We start from the raw sequence: 25318 nt of genomic DNA, 5'->3' as shown, positions 1-25318 counted from the left end.
TAAACATCATAGAATGTTGGTTTATAATATACAATTTAAATTGCCACTACTGACAAACTTTTTGATATGTATATTGCTTTTCTACACCTTTTCTACACTTCAGTTTTTCTCCCGCATCCCTGTTTTAATCATGGGTTTAAAATGTAATTATAAACATTGATTGGGGCATTGAGATTTGAGAAGAACAGTATGGGGACCAGGTAAAATAAAAGTGTGAAGTATAAGTGCAGGTACAACACACAGCTTACCAAAGACTCTGGCCACAAAGCCGAGGGGGAAGTGCGAGGCGAAGGCGGTGAGAAACCAGGGGGTGGCGTATAAGCTGGGTCCGATCTCATGCTGCTCTAAGTGGCTGTAGAGATCCCTGTGGTAGTCGTGAAGCAGCCGAGACAATTGGTACATCTGAATCTGACATGAACAACAAACCAGAGAGTGTTTATCTTAGTCTGACTGACAGCATCCCGTCTGTCTTTTTTCATTTATTTAGTTGGCAGCTCATTCCTTACAACAGAACCCTCAGATTGCTTATAATAAGAGTAAATATGAAGGTTAAATTCCATGCTTGTTAGGGAAATAAGTTATTGGGGTTTTTTTATCAACTAAGATTTGTTAGAAAATGTTTAAAATTTTAAATGACTGAATTTATTTGAAAATTGGGCTCATTAATATATATGACCATATATATTTGGGAAGTACAATATAAGACAAGCAAAAGTTTAATTTGTGGGCCATATTGCATTATAGTTTTAGAATTAGCAGAGGGCCGATTCAAAATGGCCTGCGGGCCGCATTTGGCCCCGGGCCGTAGTTCGGACACCCCTGACCTACACTATAAGTTTCTATGGCAAGACTCTAGTTAACAGCTTGCATCGAGTATATATCCAGGACGTCTCAACCAAGCAAATGGTGTCACATTGTTAAAACATGTAAGCTGATCACAATAAATCGAAAAACAGGGGAAAAAGGAAGGGTGAGATGCATCACATTTATTTCATATATACACTATGTTGTGAGAAGAAGAGACATATAAGAAGAAAGCGACCAGAAGTCTCTCTTTGATGTTATTGAAGTATGCAAGTTACTATGAGAAGATGAAGGTGCTCAGGGGACAGAGTCTCAAAATGTGAGCGATACTCTGTATTTGGGACAAAGAGACTCTGTGTGTCAGTGTGTGAATTTTACCTGTAGGATTATCATGTCAGGCCTGTATTGTTTGCGGAGACCCACGTCATACATGAGAAATTTAAGCATGTTGAAGGCGTCCTCTTCCCCCAAGTGTAACAGCAGCACTCCCGCAATGAAGGACAGGCCCTGGCAGTAACCCACCTACAATAACAACACAAATAAACTTAAAGCCCTCACAGACAAGGAAAAAGGCTTAAGCGTCAAAAGTTATTCGACAGTTCCATCATCAAGAGAGGTGGAGAGACACACACAAAAAGAAGGAATTCAATTATACCTCGGGGTCTAGCAGCGAGTAGGCTTTCAGTAAATTATACAGAGACAGCTGACCAGCTCCCAACTGGGCTTGGAAATAAGGATGTGTGGGAAAAGTGCGACCTGGGACAGAAGAAAAAAAGAGTGAAAAATTATACATTTTGGTTTATAATTAGTATAAAATGCTTCACCAGACATCGTTTCTATTTTATCAACTGAATACATTTGGTTTATTGGATTGTGTATCCACTATAAATACGGGTATGTATATGTGTTTGATAGAAGAACAAAAATCCTGCTAAACTTCACACTTTGCTGTTGATGTAAACAAAGGAGCGTTGGGATGCATGAGCATGTGCCGACACATTCCAAGATGTTATGCTTACACACGTTCATGTAAACAAACACCTTTAAGCAGAGACCACGTACTCTATGTGGCGGTGGATGGGCAAGTGCCTGACAAAATAATGACCTGTAAAAGAACACTCTTAAGGTGGAGGGGCTGGTCATTTGGCAGGATTGGTGTGTGTGTTAAAGGACTGAGGACTTCTTACAGTGTTTGACAGTGAGGCTTTATAGAAGACAATAATTATCTGAATGAGTGTGAATGCGTGGAATGTGCAGTGGGGGGTTTGTGAACATAATCCCACGGCTCCCTCCCCTGCCTGAAGGAATGAGGGTTTGTGAAAATGCTGCAGGTGTGGGACTGCTGAACTGAACAAGCCTAAATTATTCTTCCTCTTCGCTATAAATGTTGACCAATAACTAAAATGTTTGTATGATGAACGGGAGCTGTGTTGCATTTTCAACGTACACACCTCTTTGCTGCTTCAGTATCGTAAACACTGCTTGCTTTCGTCCCTTCGCACATAACACCTTTATGTTTTCCACGTTAGCAAACAGTGTCACTGTCACATTCGTACACACCCTATTTGATGTAGAGTGAATAAAATAGTTGATGTGTATCTATATGCATGTGGGTGTTACATGGGTGGGGTGTAGGCACTGTGTGTGTGTTTTGGCTGGGAGGTGTTGGGTAGATTTGAGAGTATAATGTTGAAAGGAGGTTTTAGACCTTTTTAAAGAACATTTGGAGTTAACCAGAGGTCACCACATTTACTTTAAGACTTTTTAAGACCTTTTTGAATAACACAGGAGAGTCAGAGTCTGACGAAGACATTTCCTGACATGTCGTTTTCATATTTATCAGTGCTTTTCAGACGTATTTAACAATAATCTTTAGTAATGGATGCAGACAACAAATTCAAGGGGGGATCAATTCATTAAAAAACGGTTTGGTTAATGTAAGTTTTTGCTCAAATCTTATACACATGACAGCTTTATAGTTACTTTTTCTGCCAGACAAGAAAACATATTAAACCCAATTTGAAATAAAAAACCTTTTATTGATGTAACTGTGTTCAATGCTTTAGAGACCTAACAAGACCAGTAGATACCAAGTCTGTAAAATGTATGAGTTTTTATTTATTTGCGTTGTGGTAGGGATGGCCTTGATATTTTATATACTTAATGTCCTGCAGCTTGTTCTAAGTGGGAAATAGTAAATGTCATGTCTACACATCAATATGTTCTGTATGAGACTGTATGACCAACAACAAATGTGTGGGAAACTGAATATTTTCTAGGTGTGTCTGAGTCACCCAGGTCTATGAGGATGGCGTGTTGCTGCGTGGTGAGCTGTTTCAGCAGCTCTTTGTATGGTGTGTAATTTGCAGGTGGTCGGGACGGCACCGTCTGCCTGAGAAGGTACTGTTCGGACAGAAACTTCCAAATCTCGCCTCGATGTTGCCTGGGGACACCTGTCAAAAAATACCAAGGGATTAGGGAGGATGAGGGTGGGGTAGGCCAAAGGGATGATAATATGTCAGCATGCGTTTACTGCAGTCATATTTTGAACAGTAATATGCAAATCTTAAGAATATCTGACGTCGGATTGCGGGAATGTGTCAAATTTCAGGGGACTGAGGCGACTCTAAGAAGCCTCACCTTCCTGGAAACATACCATAGTAATTGTTCTGAGAAAGTCACAGAGAGTTAGCCAATAGAAAATGTTTCTAAAAGGTGAGGGGACATGCATACGCCACATGACTTTAATCCTATCGACATATTGTATATTTAGTGCAACACAAAATTACCAACGTAATCCTCAACATGTGAAGTTCACCGCGGAAAGATGTTTGTGCGTGCTTTACTTCTGTGTGACCACTTTTGGCTTAATTTTACATCATTATTTAGCTTTTGTGGCTACTTTAGTAAGTAGTTTAGGACTACTATTTATTGGTCAGTGGCATTTCTTAGTATGCAGGTGTGTTGTGAACTGTAGACCCCCCTCTTTGCAGAACATGCTGATACTAGAAAATGAACAGAACAGAAAGCCAAGACAATTTCTGAAAGACACTGAAGGGGGGCTCGTTCCTTTTGCTGTATATTGAAAGAGGGCCCAGTAAAATTATAAGGAAGAAAGTTAAAAGGTTCTTTGTCAATTTTGGAGATTTATACATCAAGCTTTGGTCAATTTGTGTCAATCTGTTGAGGTTTTAAAACAAAACACATTTCCAGGAAGCATTGATATAAAGTATGTATTTCATCCAATGAGTACCTTGTGCAACAGCAGCATGTATGGTGTCTGTGTCAAATTTGACCTTTGCCCTCGCAGGAGTTCCTAGCATCTTCTCCCACACCAGAGTGACCTCCTTCAGGCACGGAGTGATTTCCTCATAGTCCAGCTTCAGACGTTTGTTCTGCAGATCGCTCTCTGAGGCTACGAATATAAAGCAAAAACAGTACACGTCAGTAAAGTAACCTTTCCAGAACCCTTGCCGTTGTTCCTGTGTGTGTGTTTGGAGCTGAGGAACTAAACCTGTTGCTGAACAGATGCCAGTGTGTGTCTCTCTTCACATAGCACCAAACCCTGTACACTTTATGTTGTCTCTTTGGTTTAAGTTTTGCACACTTTTACTTTCATAGGTTACCGACAGGTCTTCTTTGTTAAGGCAAACACGCCTCCTATTACAATGACATCCGTGTAAAGGAGACAGAAAACGTAAAGCTAATAACCATGCACGCTAAGATCAGAAGAAGACATTAATTACATTTCTTTTAATTAAAACCCTAACTTAAAAAAAAAGATTATATGACACAAGCAGGCAAGGCCAAATACATTTTATGAGTAATGTTGTGATTATGTAGTGGCTAAATGTGTTCATCAAATTTGTTATCTTTATCGGCCATTTGGAGTCGTGTATCTGGCCACCATGTGAATGTAAGTCCAAAATTCAACTTAATTTGAATTAGGATTAATTAACTCCTGAGGGAAGTTTCTGGCTCTATGGCTGCTACATTTTCCACAATGTGTTCACCAGAGGTTAACACACATTTATTTGTGACCTTCAGTTCACCACGGGCTGTAAACTCAACAGAAAAACACAAACTGTGAAATCCGTTGCAACATGTTGACACCAGTGATCAAAGAAGGTGAGGGCACACCCAGCGCCCCTCATCTGTTCCTCTCTTTTCTGACAACACCCTTCCTCTCTTATATCTTAAACCATGGTCTTTCTACTCTTATTTTTCTCTTTTCTGCCTCCATTTAGAGTAAATCTGTCTTCCTATTCAATCCCACATTGTTGTTGTCCGTGAACCATTTTCTCATTTCCTCCTCCGTCCCCTTATTGACTTCCCCTCCCTCTACGCTCATGTGTGGTGTCCACCCAGTGACCAGCTGCACCTTGGTAGAGCTGGAGAAAAACTGACATCATCATTACGGGACAGGAAAGAGACGGCAGTCCATTCCCTGTTACATCCTGCGATGACACTTTTCAGGAAACAGAGGACAAATTAGGTGTTCTGCGAACATGAATGCGTGTATTTGCTCCCAGGGGTGTAATCCCTGGTTATCAAGAGGTTTCTGTATCCCACCATTTCATTTCTTAGGATATGACAATCTATTCCTGTCTTGGCATTGTCAACTCACACTAAAATCCAGGCAAACTTGATACAAGACAAATTGATAGAATCTAAAAAAAAAGATCTAAAAACTTTAATGTGGTGCTGCATATCGTTGTTTTAGAAATTAAAGACAGAGGAGTATCGGGAGTAACCTGGAAGAATAGTCTGGATAATAAAAGAAAGAAAGCTTGGACGGAGCAGATATCTGACACTCCCAGAGCAAGAATAGATGCTCCCATCTGTCTTATCAGTGGATTGGCTACAGCCCAGCGAGCGCTCAACTTCTCCTCCTGCTCTCCATTTGCATTTGTCTCCCATTCTGCGGCCGGAACACTCCACCCAAGATAATACACACCACAATATAGGATACCCCGCCCTGAAGCTGGTGAAGAAACTGATGGAGGCGTGCGCTCACACGCACACGCACGCGCACACACACACACACACACTTTCAGCAGTGTGAGAGATAAACAGAAATAATAGACAGTGAGTTGAGCCCCACCCAGACAAATAACGGATAGTAAGGTGGGGTACACCCTGCAGAAAGAATAAAACACAATAAAATTAAAGCCGCCACAAGCTGCAAATGCGTGTAAGTGTTTAATGTTAAAGCGAGTGTGTTTGTGTGTGTGTGTGTGTGAAGTTATTGCACAGACTTGTTTTTCTTTCAACAAGATTGACCAACATTCTCTCCATTCACACCCTGTTATGAAGCAAGCATTTCTGTGATTCATGTGATGGATGAAGTAAGTGTGCATGTGTGTGTGTGCGCGAACTAATGGTTGGTATACAGTACAGGTAGTTAGGGGGGTAGTGCAAAGTGAGGTGTGTGTTGATAGATGCCAACTAGGTCAGGAAAGAGGTGGAGCACTTCGCAAACCTTACAAATGCCTCCCAGTTAAAAACACACACACCTACAAATTATATAACCTTGTTAAATTTGCAATGGGTCTAAACATTAAGGAACAACCAGCTGTGCACTAGATAACCCGACCTCTTTGAGTGAACATCTGGAGAGCCACGTTGCCAAATATGGATTAAAGGAACCAACTCGTCATGTAATTCAACATCATTAACTCATTAATAATGCTTTAATAAATAGCTGCTGTTCTTGTCATCATGCAGACAGACACCAAATAAAACCCAACTTGCAGAAGCAGGCGGCAATAAAACATACTCTGACTCGAGGTAGTGGCTTACGTGAAGGATAAATATGAAGGGAAATGCGCATTTAAAAAATCTAGCTGCCACTTTTCCCTTCTGGCAGATATCCAAGTATTTTATTCATTTTGACAGGAGACATTGGCTGTTGCAGTTATTGCTGGATTGACACTTTCAGAGAAACCATCTGCACTGCGATGTTCGTGTTAATGCTGATTTTAAGATAAAGAAAAATGATGCGGCTCATTGAAGTGGATCTTACTTTCACTTGTCATATTTGAATATGTGTCCACAATTTTTGTTTATGGACATAAACTGTAGGCGTGTGCTTCTGTCTGTGTTTTTATCCACTTGAATCATCCGACTCACCCTGTAGCTTCTGGTTCTCCCTCTCCATCCTCTGTAGCAGGATCTGCTGCAGGATGGCCTTCCTCCAGAGCTCCCTCAGGTCCTCTTTGCTCTTTTTTGCCCTCTCCTCAGGCACCACCCTCATGGACAAATCCCCACTTCCTCCAACTACCTGTCCAGCGCACACTCGACCCCCCTCTAGACCGGAATCCCCCCGCTCTGTAAAACATAGCAGAATCAGGTGAGAGGTCAGGTGAGATCACGCTACATGACGTGTTCAATGCAGCAGCAGGACACAGAAAAGATAACACAGAGATTCCAATGTACTTATAAAAGTCTTATATTATCAAATATTAGATGTTCTAATCATAATATTTATAAGCAGTTTGTGTGAAACAGTAATTTGTTGGGAGAAAGGACATTTGTAGCCTGAATTTACCTTTTTATCTGGGGGAGCCCTTTTTTTTTTTACTTAAACAATTGACCCATATCCCTCAGTTACATGCAACCATTCATCTGATGCTGATGCAAAACAAACAAAAAAAAATGCTGAACATAGTGACACAGTTGGTTGCATCGCACAGTAAAAAAAAAAAGAAATGTTTGTGTGACTACACCCCAAAGTACAGGGTGGATCCCAAACCTCAAAATACTGTGTGTTGTTTTTGAGGAAGGACATAACAACTATCCAGATAGCACTTCACTTTCAGTTCACAGGAACATCATGCTTCAGTTTGATCACGCTCACACACCTTAGCTTGACATAGGTATGTCAATTTGATGCTAATCTTCCACCAAGTCTTCAGAGGAAAACTGGCAAGAAAGGTTGTCTTTTCAGTCAGCAGAAACAATACAAAGACAACTACTGTACACACACGATCACAATACTGATCTCTGTGCCAGGTGAGGTGAACATTAATGCATGCCTTTGTGTCTGTGTCAGAGAGGCGTGCAGTCACTATACAAACACTTTTGTTCTAGAGAAGTGGAAGAATAACCAGACACAGGCGGACACACAGACAGCGACTCTCTTAAGAGACCTGACTATTTGTAAGACAAACACAGACTTCTACAATGCAGACACATATACTTACCCTGCTTATATATAACCCTAACCCATTAATACCTCAGTCCCTTTCCTTAACCACAGGAGCTAATCATTCTGTATACTAACCCTAACACTAACCATGTCTCGCGCCACACACGCGCCACACACACACGCTTGTACAATGCGTCACCATCCACTCCCTTAGCAAATACTCCAATTTCACCAAAACCAAGAGCGCACACATACACAACATGCACAGTGGGTCAACAAGACTGGTGCTTTCCTCTGGCGCTGCATGTGTGTGGACTGTCAACATGACCTTGAGACACCGCCATCTCTTCTCACACACACACAAAAACTTGACACACCCATGACCTCATGTATGTAAGCACACACACAGATACACGCCCAACTGAACGCAACTTAGCACAGCATTCATCCAGCACAGAGCCCATCACACTGACCTGCTAAAAGCACAATTTTTCCTTTACTTCATCACAGCTGACTGTCAAAATAAACTTCAGGTCCCGATTAAATAATGATGAGGAGAAATGTCTGAGTCAATGTTTACCTGTTTCGTTTAAAAAGGGAAACTTGCATGCAAAATGACAGGCCTAAACCCTGCTAATCCCTTCTGAGTTCATTAGGAATGTGGATAAAAAGGTCACATTCCTGTAGCTCTTATTAGGCCCAAACACAGAATAAATGAAGGTGTTAATTCAACTGTAAGCAGTACAGTGTGTGGTGTGTGTGCATAGAGTAGATCATTTTAGACTTTAGCACCGCCAAGTGGTAGCCCCACTAATTTGGATTTTAGCACTTTAAGAAAATAGGAATAACATGTATATAAAGAGGCATAAAAGTTGCTCTCTGAAATGTTGCTGCTTTACTTTTAGAAACAGATAAATGATGTAATGTGTCAATGGGGCAAAGTCTAGGACAATAATGCTAGTGGTCACCTTTCCATGCTTATTAGCAATAACACAAAGACACTAAACAACATATTTCCTCAAACAAATAAAACAATTACAACCCATAATAATACTGTGGTATTTATAACATAATGTTTTTGATTGCATTACATTGTAAATTAATTCATTATTTAATTCATTTAATATTTATTTTGCAATTACGCTCAAAGAGGTTGTTTTTTTTACTGTGTTTGGGACAAAGGTTATAAAGAAGCTGCAGTGAGACCAACCCAACTATCACAACTGCCAACACTTCTTTGGTTCTCACACACACACACACACACACACACACACACACACACACACACACACACACACACACACACACACACACACACACACACACACACACACACACACACACACACACACACACACACACACACACACACACACACACACACACACACACACACGTCAAAAAACAGGACCTGAAGACATGCAAGCACACGCATAATTATTAGCCACACATTTGTATAGACATATAATGAAGACATAAAGAAAATAAAAAAGGAAAAGCAGTATTTACAACTTGTATCCTCCACACCTCTAAAATATCTCACAGGGCTGAAAATCTCCAAGCAGACATACTCTCATACTTATATACTCACCCAAGGATTTTAGGTTTTTACTTAAGTTTGCATTTCTGATCAGCCTACACTACAGAAAACAAACATTAACACTTAGACATCACCTAATAACAGTCACAGTAAGGTTGGCTCACTCTAAATTCCATCCTTCAAAGCTCAAAAACAAGCACTATATGCCACTACAGCTTATGTATGTCCATCAATGACAGTCTGATAACAATAGAGAAATATGAGCCACTGGTCATTTAAGTATCACATATAAACAATGTAAGGGAGACCTATGAACTTTATTAACAGTTTTTACCACAGAGTAAATCATCTAGTAATCTCCTGAGCATTCATTTCTCTTTCTCTCCCATTTGTTTAATTTAATTGAGACAGCCTATGTTTAATATAGGAACATACAAATATGTGGTTCAGCCATAGACTAGATCCTCAGTGCCTTTGTGTAATGCTCTCTTTAATGCCATCATCCAAACCTTACTTGACTAGCAGCTTTTCTGTAGGACATAATGTTTTGAAAACTAGAACTTTAAAATGACACGGGCCTTCCTAATCAGAGTGTATACTGTATGTATTTTGAATACATTTTCCCTCAGCACAGGAATATAAACGCTTTTTTTTTTTTTTTTTTACTTCTGAGGAAAGATTTCTCAAGATCACACCAATTATTTATTCATGTCTACTTTAATTCTACGTTTGTTTACAGTAATCTAGACTTGGATTTCAAGACGAAAGTAAATCAGGCAAAACTGGGGCTGGTCCTGGAAATACATACTAGCGTATGAAGGATCACCTACAAAATCTATAATGGCAATTCAAGGTTATACAGGAGAAAAATACCTATTTTCTTTCCCTTCATTTTTCTTATCATCCTGCTCATGCTGATATTAAGCATGCATGTACAATATGAAGCGAATGGGTGTTCTTGACCTGTTTTTCCTTAGAAGACAGCTCAAAGTTTACAATTGGAGCATGAAGAGAAAGCTCTTTGTTGCACACAGACATGCTTACACTCACCAAATGCACGAAACAGGTATTTTTGTTTGTTTGGGGACAATGCTATTTGACTCTTTGGTGTCAAAAAAAGTGTGAAAGAGTCTCTCCATAATGGTGGATTGAAAGGATATTAAATCAGGATTGCCATCTTTGGCTAATTGTAAATTTCTTCTTCTTCTTTGTGTACAAAATCACCAGTTGTAACCCAAGGTAATATTCTTAAAAGGATTGACCTTTACTTTGTAACTCACCAAGTAACCAACTCATTGTTCAATGGTGCAGCGGGCATGCATTTTGACTCAGAAAGAACAGTAACAGCGCATTGGCCAAGTGAGTCAACTTTCTTTTTAGTTTTTCCTCACAGGGAACCTGGCCAGTAAAAGCTTTTTGTGAGTGTGTCCACTCTCACCGTTGGTTTCTGAGTTTTTCTGAGGTGTAGCGACCCGTAGGAAGATCTGCTGCCTCCAAGAGTGCCGATGGTTGCGCTGAGGACTGTCCCATAGCCCACATGCTTCACTAGGTGAGGACAGAGCTGCTACATCTCTGAAACACAAGCAAGCACACACAGGAACAGTTACCCAATATGGCCGTGTAAACATTCAGTAAGGCGTAGTTTATACAATATGTTGCATATACACATTCATATATACTGTATGTTTAAAATAGAGACATAAAATCAGTTTAAGTGATCCTTGAGTTAAAGAAGCACAGATAGCTGGACACACTTATATGGACATGACTATTAGCTGTACATGTGTATGTACCTGCTCTTTGGCTCAGGAAAATCGTTCTCTTGTAGAGGGGCCAGAAATGGAAATTTCAGAAAATTAGGGACAGAGGAGGAGGAGCGGAGACGAGCACGCAGACTACCCAGAGGACTGAGATGGAGAGATGGAGGGGAATAAAGGAGGAAGAAATGGATGAAAAGAGAAACCTGTTCACACAGAAGGCACTTCGCTTGTGCGAAATGGTAAAATGTCAGACAATGTTACGTCTTCCTCTGTCTGAACAGGGCCTCACATCATGGAAAATAAGGTCAGAAAAAGGATTGAACAATCCATAAGTGAAACTAAAACGAGAAAAATAAGAACAGAAAAGCTCACCGTCTTGTATTGAGACGAGCTCCAGTGGAAGGTGAGGAAGGATGATGAGGGAGGAGAGGAGAGTGAGATGAAGGGCAGGGAGGAACAGGAGGAAGGGTGGAGTCCGTTGGGACATGTCTGAGAAACAGTGCAGCAACAGAATGAGAAGCAAAGGCACTGAAAAAAGTTGAAAACTGACAAAAGGGTGAAAACAAAACGCAGGAAATATAAAAGAAACGCACGGAAAGTAGTGCTGGGAGAAACAGCTTGTATGAGTAGATAAAGGATTTCTGTTAATCATCACACACTCCATGGTGATATGATTAATAATGCTTAATAAAGTATATTCCTGTTGTAAACGGCAACACTACTACTAAAACTTTATTTGACTTTTCTATCTTAAAATAGTACTCAACAGATTCAGTTTTACACATATTGTACCCTCCAACACCTGTAAACAGAGTTCGATGTGTGAAATTGGTTGACTTTCCATTTAACTGTGAACACTCCTACATTACATAACCACTTTCTGTGACAGTTGATTAAGTCACCAAGGTCCATTTTATGTCTTTTGTTTTTAATGTAGGCGTACAGACAAAAGGACAGAAGAAGCAGGGCTTGGTCCATGAGCAGAACAAATATTATAGCCAAGATTTTGAGAAATGAAGGAACACTTTTCTGACAGGAACTGAACTATTGTATGCATTAAAGCTGGCTGTTTACTCCAATATTAAGTTATATTATGAAAGATGTTCACTACTTGTCTCCCTTTGCTGTCATAGAGGAAAACAAGGTATGACATGCTCTACTGAACATGCGTCAACCACCCGTGAGACTGCGGTCACAGGCTTATTCCTGATTGTCTCCATTAATGCCAGGGTTTAAACCATGTTCAGGAGGATACAAGTAGTTAATACCACAAAGCTTGTGAAGACATGCAACATATTTACTTTACAGCCAACTGCAACCAATCCCCTCCCATTTACTTACACCTCCTCTTAATATCTCATCGCAGTGAGACACACCTCTTGTGTACTGCACGTGATTAATGTGACAGCATTTTGTAATGTGTGCGTTGGAAATGACGTGGAAATACTTGAGTCCAACACTGTATTCCCCTGTACAAACACACACAAACAAACAGAAGCCAAACACTCTTCTTACTTGCTCTGGTGTGGAGTATCGGTGCTGACGGAGTAGTGTCGTACGAGCTTGGGCTTGGTAGCTGCAGTGGGGTTCTGTGGTGTGTTAGGTTGTGAGTGCACTGGTGAGTACTCTGCTGATGAAGGGGTTGGGGGGTGGCTGAAGGTGCTGGCCCGTCTGCGGAAGCCCTGAGGCTGAGCTTCACCGGGTAGAGAGAAAGAGGAGGGCGACAGGGTGAGGGGGGAGTCAAGAAGGTTCAGGTCTCCTGTTGAGTTGTGGCACCTGAGGGTGATAGGGTAAGATGTTAGGAGGAATATACGCACATTATCATATCCACAAACAGCCTTAAGTAATCCAAGTAACAAAAAAGTGAAATTAAGTTCAGAATATACCTCCTACTAAATTAATTGTGTACAGCTTTTTTTTTTGAGAATTTTTTGGGCAACCATGCCTTTAATACAGTGACGGCTGACATGCCGCAAAGGGTCTCAGGCCGGATTCAAACCTGGGTCCACCGCAAGGGGATCAAACCCCGGTATAAGGCCTGCCAGCTCTACCCACTGAGCTATACTGTGCCTTGCAAAAGTATTCACCCCCCTTGGCTTTTTATCTATTTGTTACATTACAACCTGTAATTTAAATGTTTCTTTTTAACTGAATTGTATGTGATGGATCTGCACAAAACAAAATAAAAAACTGAACATTGGCATGTGCATATGTATTCACCCCCTTTGCTATGAAGCCCATAAAAAGTTCTGCTGCAACCAATTACCTTCAGAAGCCACATAATTAGTGAAATGAAGTCCACCTGTGTGCAATCTAAGTGTCACATGATCTGTCAGTATAAACACACCTTTTCTGAAAGGCCCCATAGGCTGCAACACCACTAAGCAAGAAGCATCACACCATGAAGACCAAGGAGCTCTCCAAACAAGTCAGGGATAAAGATATTGAGAAATACAAGTCAGGGTTGGGTTATAAAAAAATATCCACACCTTTGATGATCCCCCGGAGCACCATCAAATCCATAATCTTCAAATGGAAAGAACATGGGACCACAACAAACCTGCCAAGACAGGGCCGCCCACCAAAACTCAAAGACCAGGCAAGGAGGGCATTAATCAGAGAGGCAACAGAGAGACCAAAGGTAAAGGAGCTGCAGAGTTCCATAGCAGAGACTGGAGTGTCTGTGCATAGGACCACAATAAGCCGTACACTCCATGGAGCTAGGCTTTATGGAAGAGTGGCCAAAAAAACATTACTTAGTGTTAAAAATAACAATAATTAATTTTTGAGTTTGTCAAAAGGCATGCTGGCCGACTCCCTAAATGTATGGCGGAAGGTGCTCTGGTCAGATGAGACTAAAATTGAACTTTTCAGCCACCAAAGGAAACGCTATGTCTGGCGGAAACCCAACACATCCCATCACCCCAAGAACACCATCCCCACACTGAAACATGGTGGTGGCAGCATCATGCTGTGGGGATGCTTTTCAGTAGCAGGGACTGGGAAACTGGTCCGAGTTGAGGGAAAGATGAATGGTACTAAATACAGGGATATTCTAGTCCCAGTCTGCCTGTGACTTGAGACTGGGACTGAGGTTCACCTTCCAGCAGGACAATGACCCGAAGCATACTGCTAAAGCAACATTCGAATGGTTTAACCGGAAGAATTGAAATGTGTTGGAATGGCCTAGTCAATGCCCAGACCTCAATCCAATTGAGCATCTCTGGTTTGACTTGAAGACTGCTGTTCACAAGCAGAAACCATCCAACATCAAGGTGCTGGAGAAGTTTTGCCATGAGGAATGGGCAAAAATCCCAGTGGCAAGATGTGGCAAGCTCATAGAGATTTATCAAAAGCGACTTGCAGCTGTAATTGCCGCAAAAGGTGGCTCTACAAAGTACTGACATTAGGGGGGTGAATAGTTATGCACGCTGAAGTTTTCTGTTATTTTGTCCTTTTTGTTGTTTGCTCAAAATAAAAAATACATCTTCAAAGTTGTAGGCATGTTCTGTAAATGCAATGATGCAAACCCTCAAGCAATCCATTTCACTTCCAGGTTGTGAGGCAACAAAACATGAAAAATGCCAAGAGGGGTGAATACTTTTGCAAGCCACTACACAATGGCCACTATAAGCTTTTCTGACAATTGAGCTATAGGGAGGTTTGTGCGTTGGTATTGATTAATGCTTTATCTTTGTGGTTAGACGGTGCAAATTTGCTCTTATAAAAGTTTGAGTGAGTGAGGTTACTGAAAGCCCTGAAATCTGAATGGGCATAATCCAATGTTTGGTCCAAAAAAAGCTTAAGTGTATTGTGTGACATAAAACTGCAGGCAAATCTGTTTGTGTCAGTAACAACATCTTGTCCTGAAAGCGTCTGCTGATAGAGTATGTTGTAATTAGTTTACTATAATATAATTAGGGTAAAATAATTTAACAGGCTGTAAATAGCTGTTTATTTATAATTCATTTAGGTGACCAGGCAGAGGGTGCTCAGTGATCCACGGCTGATTTAGATAATTTATGTACTTTGTGCAGTTCGTTTTTTTTCGATCGGCCAATCTTCTTTCTTGAACAATTGGTTTAATTATCAATCTATTCTAGGGACTTGTCTTCCCCTTAAGACACTTAGACTGTCAATAAATCCCTACTTTAGACTCAGGGACATATAAACACCTATAATCATAAATCACTGTAAAATAAGTAGAATTGCTTTGACCTTTAAACCACTGACAGGTCTATCCTTAAACATAAATCAGTGTGAGTGCATGTGTGTGTGTTTACTTGAGTGGGCTGGTGGGTCGCAGCTGGGAGGAAGCAGGTAAGGGGTCATCTAGAGCCGCCTGGTCCTGGCTGCTGTTCACTGTGCAAATGGAGGAGCCGCTGTCACTTCCTACACTGTTGTCTCTCTGAGCTCTGGCCTTGCTGCTCCCCTGCAACACACACACACACGCCAAGGTTACACAGTGCACAACTTTAAAATGTAACCAAAGACTTAAAAAAAAGGACAAGACCTCAAGGACCTTTAGCGACTTATTTCTGTGTTCAAAATGTAAATATCAGAATCAGCAAATAAAATTTGACCATTAATCCATTATTGAATAAAAACCCAGAGAGAAGGAGCAGTGATACCTTCCAGATCCCCTCCAGAGACTCAGTGAGAGAGCGCTTGGCTCGGCTCTTGAACTGCTCGAGTCGCTGCCGACTGCTGCTCTGCTGCGCCTCCACTGGGGCTGCAGCTGCCTCCTCACTTACCTACACACAGATGGACAGATATAGGGAGAGAGAAAGCAAGACACTAAGGAAGTTGGTAATTGAGAGAGAAAAGAGTCTTCTCAAGTTAAGCTATCTATTCTTGTTGAACTGCTTAGTCAAAGGACTGTTGATCCTTTAAAGGAAATGTAGGACATAACTGGAATCAAGACAGGAAATAAAATAAAAAAGATAAAGAGGTGGTACAGTAGTGTATGTGTGTGAACACAGATGTAAATTAAGGTACCCGTCTGTCTCCGGGCAGGAGGTGCTGATGGCTCCTCTGTTTCTCCTCATAAAGATTCCTCAAAGAGGCCATCACCAACTCGTTCTCTTCCTGATCACTTTTAGGACGAGCCCTCTGAAACACACACAAGAACCTTTTTTAAATGACAATATTTTGGTCAACCCCAGAAGATATATTGTTTTGTTTTTTGAAACGGTGATTCTCTGAGCTGATCTAATGATAGTTTAGCACTGTTGGAGCGTTGCAGTTCAGCTACATCGCCAGCAGATGTCAGCTGAGCGATACAGGAATATTTGAGTGCATTCAACTCTCAAGACTTATCTGTATCTGTACACCAATCCGTTGAAACAATAACATAAACAGGCTCAAAGATACATTTTTAACGGTTGTATTTATGTGATTCAACAACAACACATCTCTCATTTATCCTGGGATAGATATTGAAGTGTTGGGAAAGACACAGAGATCTAAACAGACCAGAGAGATAGAGGGGTGACATGGTAGAAATAAAGAAGTTCCATGTCAAGATGAATCAGTGTGCCATTATATATTCCGGATGACAAACATGTGATTCAGCAGTGATGTACTTCTGATGGAAGTTGTAGACTGACTGGTTTGTTTGTAGCTGCTGTTCTCCTCAAAGGGAACTCTACGAATTTTACACTTTGACCTACAGGTGCTCAGACAGAGCAGACAAATTACCATGGTGTTTTCAAAGACTGATGCCTGCTCCTCGTTCTCCAGAGTGGCTAGGTGTCTCTGAAGCTCCAGCTTGGTTTTAGACGGTGGAAGACCTGAAGAAAATGTAAAGACAGAATAAAAGCACACTGCCGTCAAGTCTAGTCGGATTTGTTATACCTATAGTATTTGCACATTTATAAATGTAAGTAGGGTACTATGGGTATACCTCCTGTTTTATTGGTGAGCATGTTAAGCCCTTACATCCAATGTGATGCTGTATTCTTTATGGTTACAAATATAAATACATCTGTGAAACATGTAAAATTGAAGGCCTTATAATAAGAATGTGCATACAGACATAGCATATTCACATTTCCTTCATTTTAACACTTCTGAAACATTCATCAAATTCAGATGTCAACTTTCAACTGTGTCAACTCGCAGAACACATTTAATACAAATATCAAATATTTATGAAGTCCACTGCTTCAGCCATTTGCCACTACCTTTCAATTATTTAAAGGAAGTACTTGTGATGGCCAAACAAAATGTACCTTTTTCTCCAACAGGCATATTAAGGTGTATAAAAAATGTATAAACTTGACCTATTAACATTACTCCAACCAACTATCATTTAAAAATGCTTTTATTTTTTGAAAGGTACTATTAAAAGGAGCCCAGTAACAGCTATCTACCTTCTATCCTCTCACACAGCCGGTGGAGTTGCTGCATGGGACAGCTGTCGCACTGCTGGCTCTGGGTCTTTGCATTCTGCTGCAGGGCTGCCACAGAGAACGCCTGCTTCAAAGTCAGCATGATCTCGTCCACCTACAAGGGCAAAACACAGCCTTTTTTATGCTTTTTATTAACCAGCCATCAGAACAAAGCTATATAATGCATTTACAAGTTGTTTCTACCAGGATTTGTACACATTTGTAAACTGTATTCAACTATAGAGAACAATTATTTATTTAGGAAGATTTTTTTTAAACGTTTTTATATTCAGTAACCATTCTGTGCCCAAAACTATTGAAATGTAATGTTAGATTTAATATTTGTGGGAAATGTACGTATGTGCAGATACATCTTATGCAGTATTAACCTGGGGAAGTAACAAAAGTAAACAGGATATTCAAATGTTCCCAGAGGTTGTTCAGTTTACTCTGGCAGCAGTGATATACCGACCCAGTGACACATTGTTTAGAATAAGAGTGAGTACCTATCTAGTATAAGCGAATCACTATGCAACATTAGCTGACTTCTATACTCTCACCACTCTGGAGTACATCCTTCTAATGACTAAGGCTTTTTATCAAACTGATTCATTTGTACATTTGGCAGACCATGACACAGTGGAGCAAAGAGGCATGGATTCATCGGACTGAAGAGTCACAGCAGGAAAAAATCAATTTGTTGTCCATATCAGCTTAATGCAGCTTCATGCCTGAATACAAAGAGGACTGAGGTGACAAAGGTGTTAAATTAAAATGAGTGGGATAATTTTAATACCAACACTGAGGTGGAGGATGGGTAAGGGCATGTGTGAAATACCCCATCATTGGTTTTTAATTACAATTATACCAAAGGAAGTTTCTAGGATTGTAGATTAAGTGTATAAAAAGGTCAAGTGCACATGAATGATCATATTTTGAACTACATCCCATTCTTTTCACGCAATGTTCTACTGTGCTCTCCCTTCATTGTCCGTCTCTCACCAGTGATTCGTCGGTGCACTGGAAGATGTAGCATACAAAGTGGCAGCTTCCTCCTTCCACTGTCTCCCTGCAAATGAAGCCAAAGTGATCCACGTGACAAATACCCTGGAAAGTAAAGATCAGACAACTCAGGATGGGTTCAAAAACGTAAAAGACATAGTTTACTTGTTTTGTAAAAATGCAGTGATTCACACCTGTGAACAGAAGGAGATTTCTTTGAAACTCTTCTCTATGGCAACTTTCTTGGTGTCCGGACTAACCAAGAAGATCTGAGACCTGCCCACCTGAAACAGAGAAAAAAAACATACAGTTGTTGTCTTAAACCAGGGGTGCCCAACCAGTCGATCGCGGTCTAGCAGTCGATCGCGGGCTGAGTTCCAGTCGATCGCGGGCTGAGTTCCAGTCGATTGCGAGAAAATGTTGTGTGTAGGCTATCCTCCTACTGTTGTGTAAAATAGGCCTACATTAAAACTTCCAACTTAAAACATCTTAAATAGGCACAATGAACTGCTGATCGCGTGAAGCAGTGTGTAGATTTGTACAGCTTTAGCAAGGTAGATCAGGCATAATCAAAGAAAAAATCTCACTTCTTTCTATCTGCGCGCGCATGGTATGGTTGCTAGGTTCTAACTAAGGACTCGGAAGGGCGCGAGAAGCTTGACTAGAGCGAGTGGATACTACCATGGCGGCAGAAGCTAAAACATCTAAAACTTATCATTTTCATTCAGAGTGGGAGGAGGATTCTTTTTTCGTGTATTTGAATGCCAAGTCCATCTGTCTTATCTGCAATGCAAATGTGGCTTTACCAAGGAAAGGGAATTTGGAGCGGCATTTCAAGACGGTCCACAAGAGCTACGAAACACACTTCCCAGCTATATCACCACTGCGCGCCCGAAAAGTCAAGGACTTGAAAACACAGCGATGCGAGGGAATGGCGGAGGATGTTGAACAGCAATTGAGGAATGATATTGACACATGTGAGTGTTTTTCTCTGCAATTCGATGAATCCACTGATGCTGTGGATGTGGCTCAGCTTTGTGTGTTCATTAGAATGGTTTTCGACAATATGAGTGTAAAAGAAGAGCTGCTGACCATTTTGCCTTTGAAAGGGCACACAAGAAGCACAGATATTTTTCAGGATTTTATCAAATTTGTTAGTAAGAGCAAGTTGCCCCTCTTCAAACTCATCTCCATTACAACCGATGGGGCTTCAGCAATGATTGGATGTACTGCTGGGCTCATTGGATTGTGCAAACAGTCTGAATCTTTCCCGGATTTTTTGAATTACCATTGTATAATTCACCAGCAAGGGTTGTGCGGGAAGATTTTAAATATGAAAGTCGGGCAATCTTGTATGGATGTGGCTAACAAGATTGCCTGTTCTGTCGGGCCAGGAGTCTGCAGAGGCGATTATTCCGTGCGCAACTGGAGGAGATCGGTGCAGAACACACAGATCTGCTGCTGCACACAGACGTAAGGTGGCTCAGCAGAGGTACATTTCTGGAACGGTTTTCTGAATTGTTGCCCGAAATTAAAGACATTTTCTGAAACGTTCAAACCATGCTGAATATGCACAGCTAGAAGACAGTCAGTGGCTCTTGGATTTAGTCTTTCTTACTGATCTGACTGACAAGCTCAATAACTTGAATCTAGAGCTGCAGGGTAAGAACAAACACATCATCAACATGATCAGCTCTGTGAACACCTTTTTAAAAACAAGTTACAGCTGCTATCAAGCAGGTTGCAACAGTGTGATCTACGGAACTTTCCACACATGGACACAGAACTTAAGCATCAGGGCAAAGACTGTGTGGAGCTTGAGAGTGCACGTTATCATGATCAAGTGCTAAGCATCTTGTCAGAATTTGACAGGCGCTTCACTGACTTTGCATCCATTGAGCCTGTTGTCAGTTTTTTCTCAGTTTTCCATTTGGGGAAAATATAGATGTGGATTGTATAACGTCCAAAGCGGCATCACTCTTCAACCTGGATAGCGGCGCTATTGAAAATGAGATCCTCACACTAAATAATGACATTGAGCTCAAATCAAGAGCAACCTGACACAAATGTCCAATTCTGGAATCTAATGCAGAAAGAGAAGTACCCCAACCTCAGACCAACTGCAAAGAATTTGACTGCACTTTTTGGATCAACATTTGTGTGAGTCTGCCTTTTCACATATGAAAATCATTAAGTCAAAATACAGATCCACCATGACTGATGGCCACCTTGCGGCCTGCTTACGGCTGGCACTCAGCTCCTACTTTCCGGACTATGAGAGACTAGCTTCCTCTCAGTGCCAGAAGTCCCACTCAGGTAGAGAACCACTTTTCCAACTTGAACTAGGCATTGTATTAATTGGGTTGTATGTTGTTGTGTTGTTACGGGCCAGTCATAGGCCTACTTGTGCTTATTCTTTGCACGACGTACATTTACTTCAATAAATGTATTATTATTGTTAAAACTTTATCTTTGTGTCTGAAAATTGTGTTATTATATAGGTGCACAATTAATTGTGGCTACGCTATGGCTTTCGATATGGCTTGGTAGATCTCGACACACTATCAAATTTAAAAGCAGATCTTGGTTCAAAAAAGGTTGGGCACCCCTGTCTTAAACAGTGTCTGGGCCTGCGGTCTGTAGAGTGTGCGTCTGTGTACGTGCTGAGGTTTGTGGTGTGGTTTTGACAGCAATAATGAGCTAAACCGATTTAAATAGATACAAAACCAATCTGTTTACTCACACTTTTATTACATTTGCCTTTATAATCAGGTTATACATAAAAGAGGAGCCTAACAATAATCCCTTTTATATCTTTTTTGAATAAACGGATTTGTCACATGAGGCAGTTTCATATCTTTTTTTTTTCCAAAAACGTAAAAGATAATTTTAGAACAGTTCCGCTTTCAGGGATTTTCCATTCATACCGTCATTAGGAAATGAGTCGCTCTTACTCCTAAACCTCAAAAAGCACTCGAGTTTGTAAAAAACAGTGGACTTCATGTTTGTTGAATCCCATGTCTTCAAACTCTGTGAACACGGCTATTCTTTCCGTGAACAAGTGGCCCTTCACTGTTATTCTGTTCCTATAATGAATCACATAATGAGACTCTTTCAAGAGGAAATGGGAGATTTAATCTACGTCTCTCAAATGTAGGTGATGATGTCACCAGGATGAAGTAATTCTGTCTACTCTCCCAAGTCAGCAGCAGGATGAATCACAAGTGTCAATAACATGTCTGAATCTGCTGAGGGGGACAGCTCCAGGCCCTGGTGGTTCCTGTGCCACCGGTCACCATTTCCTGTCCGGAGGACCAACAGGAAAAGGGTTGGCAGCAGGGCACAACCCGTTAGATTAGAGGAGCATGAATGAGATTGTTTTGAGCATCAGTCAGCATTTGCTCGCGTTGAGTCATTAGGGGATCTATATATTTGTGTACTTTGTTCTCACACTTTCTGCTTTATCAGGAACTGAACTGAGTATGAGGACTTTTTATTTATTTTAAAGTTAAACTTCACAGCACTATAAAAAAATGAATTGTGTGGGAGCTGAACGGACTCTAAATAGCTATTACTTAGGAATGTAAAAATCTTTTAAAATATCTATAAACGTTATTGTAAAGCTATGCTAAATTACCATTCAAATACAGAGCATGAGACTGCAGCGCCATCAAGACATTGGTTTCCTTCCTGTTCATCTCACACAGTCAGCACCAAGTTTATAGAAATAGAATTTTTTTCCAAGCTAATGATGCCTTATATTTATAACTGAAATACGTGTTACCTTACCAACCCACTGATGACAATGTGCAGGAATTTGACTAATTTTCTTTTACATGATGTTATACATTCTTTTTTGTTGGTCAATCTTTACAGTTTTTCCTTCTGCAACAAACATGAAGGTTCTTAGCAATAAGTGCATGAGCCGAGTCTTTTGAAATACTGTGTGTGTGTGACATCAATACACAGTCTTCCATGTCACAAAGTGTTTTTGGCTCCAGTAACTAGCACATTACTATATTCGGGAACATATTGAGTTTGAGTCTGAGTGTGAGTGTGAGTGTGTGAGTATGTGTGTGTGTGTGTGTGTGTGTGTGTGTGTGTGTGTGTGTGTGTGTGTGTGTGTGTGTGTGTGTGTGTGTGTGTGTCCATTTATGAATATTACCGTGAACAGCATGGTCCTGTTCTCCTGCAGGCTGGTGGGCTGTACTCCAGCGCAGTGTGAGTGTGCGTCAGTCGTGTTGGTGTGAGAGATCTCAGGTGAAAGTCCATTCTCATCCAGGGCCTGCAGGCAGGGAAAGCTGGGGTCTCTTTTGAACAGGACAGGACGCTTCCCGGCAGTGGGGCTCCCTGCAGCGCCATTAACCACATCACTACTCTCGAGTCCATTGGATTGAAAGGATAATGCCCTCCTCAGCCCGCCCATCAAGGCCCCACTATTTCCTCCTCTATCGCCCCTCTCTGAGCCATGCAATTGGCTAAACTTCTCAATGCACTCATCTATCAGGGCAGGGGGGGCTTTCTTGTGAGCAACACTAACACGGCCGCAAAACAGCACCTCAAACTTCTTGGAGAAGGCTGTCGGAGACAAAGCAGCAGAGGCTGCCACGGAGGTTGTCGCTGTGGAGACAGACGAAAAACTTGTTTCAGAGGAATCGCTGCCTCCGGAGGAAGTTTTGTTGGAGACGGGGGTGATATCATCGCTGCGGGCCGAGCTCTTGCCAGCCTGCCTCAGCGTACTGATGATCTCAGGAACCTGCAAGGATAGCAGGCAGAACTTGTAATTACAGCAATAAAACATTTGATTGAATGACAGTCGAATGAATGAATATGATCATATCCATTGAGCATACACACCTCACTGGAGGTCTGCTGTAGAGCACAACAATGCAGCCTTAAGTAAAGGAGAAGCACTACATGAAGCGGGTTCCGATCCGTCTTCATTCCTGACCTACAAAGACAACGTCCCTAAAGTCCTCCATGCAGCTAGGCTCTGTGTTGTTAACAGCAACACGACAGACTGTTCTGCTGCGATTTCTTATCTGCATACCCTATGTCTGTCTTCTATTTGACTCTTTACATTTGTGACCTTTTAGAAATACTTTTAAATTGTTTTATTAATGATTCCAACTTATATTAAGAAGAATGTTGCCTCTTCTTCTACATAAACAAAACCAATGCACAGATTTTGAACCAGTAAGGTTTTTTTGTGTGTATGCATTTTCTGATTTTAAAAGTGTTTTTTTCCCCTTCTTATAACAGGTGTAGCAAATTAGAGTTTCACTACAAACATCCACAGTGCATCTGGTCTTTGTGAACTAATGTATACTTCAACTCCAATGCTATCAACTCTATGTTTATCAAATAAACTCACTAACTACCTAACTAAACATACACAACGTATCAAGTTTCTGCAAGCTAATTGAATTCACAATATCAGTGCCATCATCGCCATTGCCAGTATGAACTCTCTTCAGCACTGATGGCACAAGTGGCTGCCCACAGTGGCTATAGTACATAAAGACTGAAATAAAACACAGAATATAGAGTAAAGACACCAGCCTTTTGTTTTTATCAAAGTACACTACACATTTCAGGTTGAGCTAAGCTGCCATATGTTTTAATATCTTAGGGTTTCCTGACAAAGTGAAGCCCTGGTGACGGCCTGTGTTGAATAGAAGCCAAAATATTGACCTTTAGTCTAAAAGCAGGCTTTGTACTCACTTTCAATTTATTTGACTCCCTTCTTTCCTCCTGACTCCTCCTTTCCTTTTTTCCTCTTCACTCTCAATACACTTAGTTAGGTAGCCCATGTTTTCTCTTTCTATAAAACTATTTAAAACTGAATGTTTCCAAGTATCACCATCTCGAAGAGTTTGCATTGTGTATATTTTAGATTTATGGTGTAAAAGCAACATTTTCATTTTGTGTTTGAGTGAAAGAAAGAGAGGGAGAAACAGACTTTTCCAAAAAGGGATCCATCTATTCCTTGTTTGCTCAGAATATTCATGAACCATGACCATATCCATCACCCAGTTTTTGTTTTGGCACTTACACAAAGACACAAATCGAGACATGCACACGCACACGCACGCACACACACACACACACACACACACACACACACACACACACACACACACACACACACACACACACACACACACACACACACACACACACACACACACACACACACACACACACACACACACACACACACACACACACACACACACACACACACACACACACACACACACACACACACACACACACACACACACACACACACACACACACACGCAGAGACTGAAAAGCATAAAGATAAGGAAAGCAGAAATATGATAAACTCCATCGAAGAGCCTGGCATAAAAACTCTGTTCCCTTACTAAATAATTAAATACAAACTGTTTCTGAAAGGGATTACAGAATTCTACAGAGTTACAAGTCCTTGTGAAACAGATAATTCCTACTTAGCACTTCGACAAATAATTTAATATCAGACCCCCATTGATATCAATAATTGCAGTTGCATCGCAGCAGAGAGAAGCACAGGTTCCACAGCGATGCCTCTCTGTCCCTCGAAACACTGTGTCTCTGGCTGATGTCCCAAAAGGATACAGCAGTCAGGATGTGAGCATGGCCAGCAATTATACAAACTCACTGT

At 41.0% G+C, this 25318-nt stretch overlaps 1 protein-coding gene across 6 annotated transcripts in view; it reads right to left on the bottom strand.

The window, feature by feature from the left end:
- The window catches only part of tbc1d1 (TBC1 (tre-2/USP6, BUB2, cdc16) domain family, member 1), a 44279-nt gene that overhangs the window by 6736 nt on the left and 12225 nt on the right, over positions 1-25318 (bottom strand). For 4 of the 6 annotated variants that reach the window (XM_063884043.1, XM_063884047.1, XM_063884044.1 and 1 more), the window contains 18 exons: positions 22814-23404; positions 18843-18932; positions 18649-18753; positions 17629-17761; positions 16955-17046; positions 16253-16366; positions 15886-16008; positions 15538-15686; positions 12770-13030; positions 11627-11743; positions 11288-11401; positions 10933-11066; positions 6937-7134; positions 4058-4219; positions 3099-3257; positions 1460-1560; positions 1183-1326; positions 249-408 (listed from right to left, as the gene is read on the bottom strand). In XM_063884043.1, coding sequence (XP_063740113.1) covers positions 249-408; positions 1183-1326; positions 1460-1560; positions 3099-3257; positions 4058-4219; positions 6937-7134; positions 10933-11066; positions 11288-11401; positions 11627-11743; positions 12770-13030; positions 15538-15686; positions 15886-16008; positions 16253-16366; positions 16955-17046; positions 17629-17761; positions 18649-18753; positions 18843-18932; positions 22814-23404 — 2947 coding nt within the window. The remainder of the gene's footprint in view (positions 1-248; positions 409-1182; positions 1327-1459; positions 1561-3098; positions 3258-4057; positions 4220-6936; positions 7135-10932; positions 11067-11287; positions 11402-11626; positions 11744-12769; positions 13031-15537; positions 15687-15885; positions 16009-16252; positions 16367-16954; positions 17047-17628; positions 17762-18648; positions 18754-18842; positions 18933-22813; positions 23405-25318) is intronic. The other 2 variants (XM_063884045.1, XM_063884046.1) reach the window with 2 other exon arrangements.

Source organism: Eleginops maclovinus, chromosome 5, assembly GCF_036324505.1.
Source record: "Eleginops maclovinus isolate JMC-PN-2008 ecotype Puerto Natales chromosome 5, JC_Emac_rtc_rv5, whole genome shotgun sequence".
NCBI classification, from domain to species: domain Eukaryota; kingdom Metazoa; phylum Chordata; class Actinopteri; order Perciformes; family Eleginopidae; genus Eleginops; species Eleginops maclovinus.
This window is presented reverse-complemented; position numbering and strand designations above follow the sequence as displayed.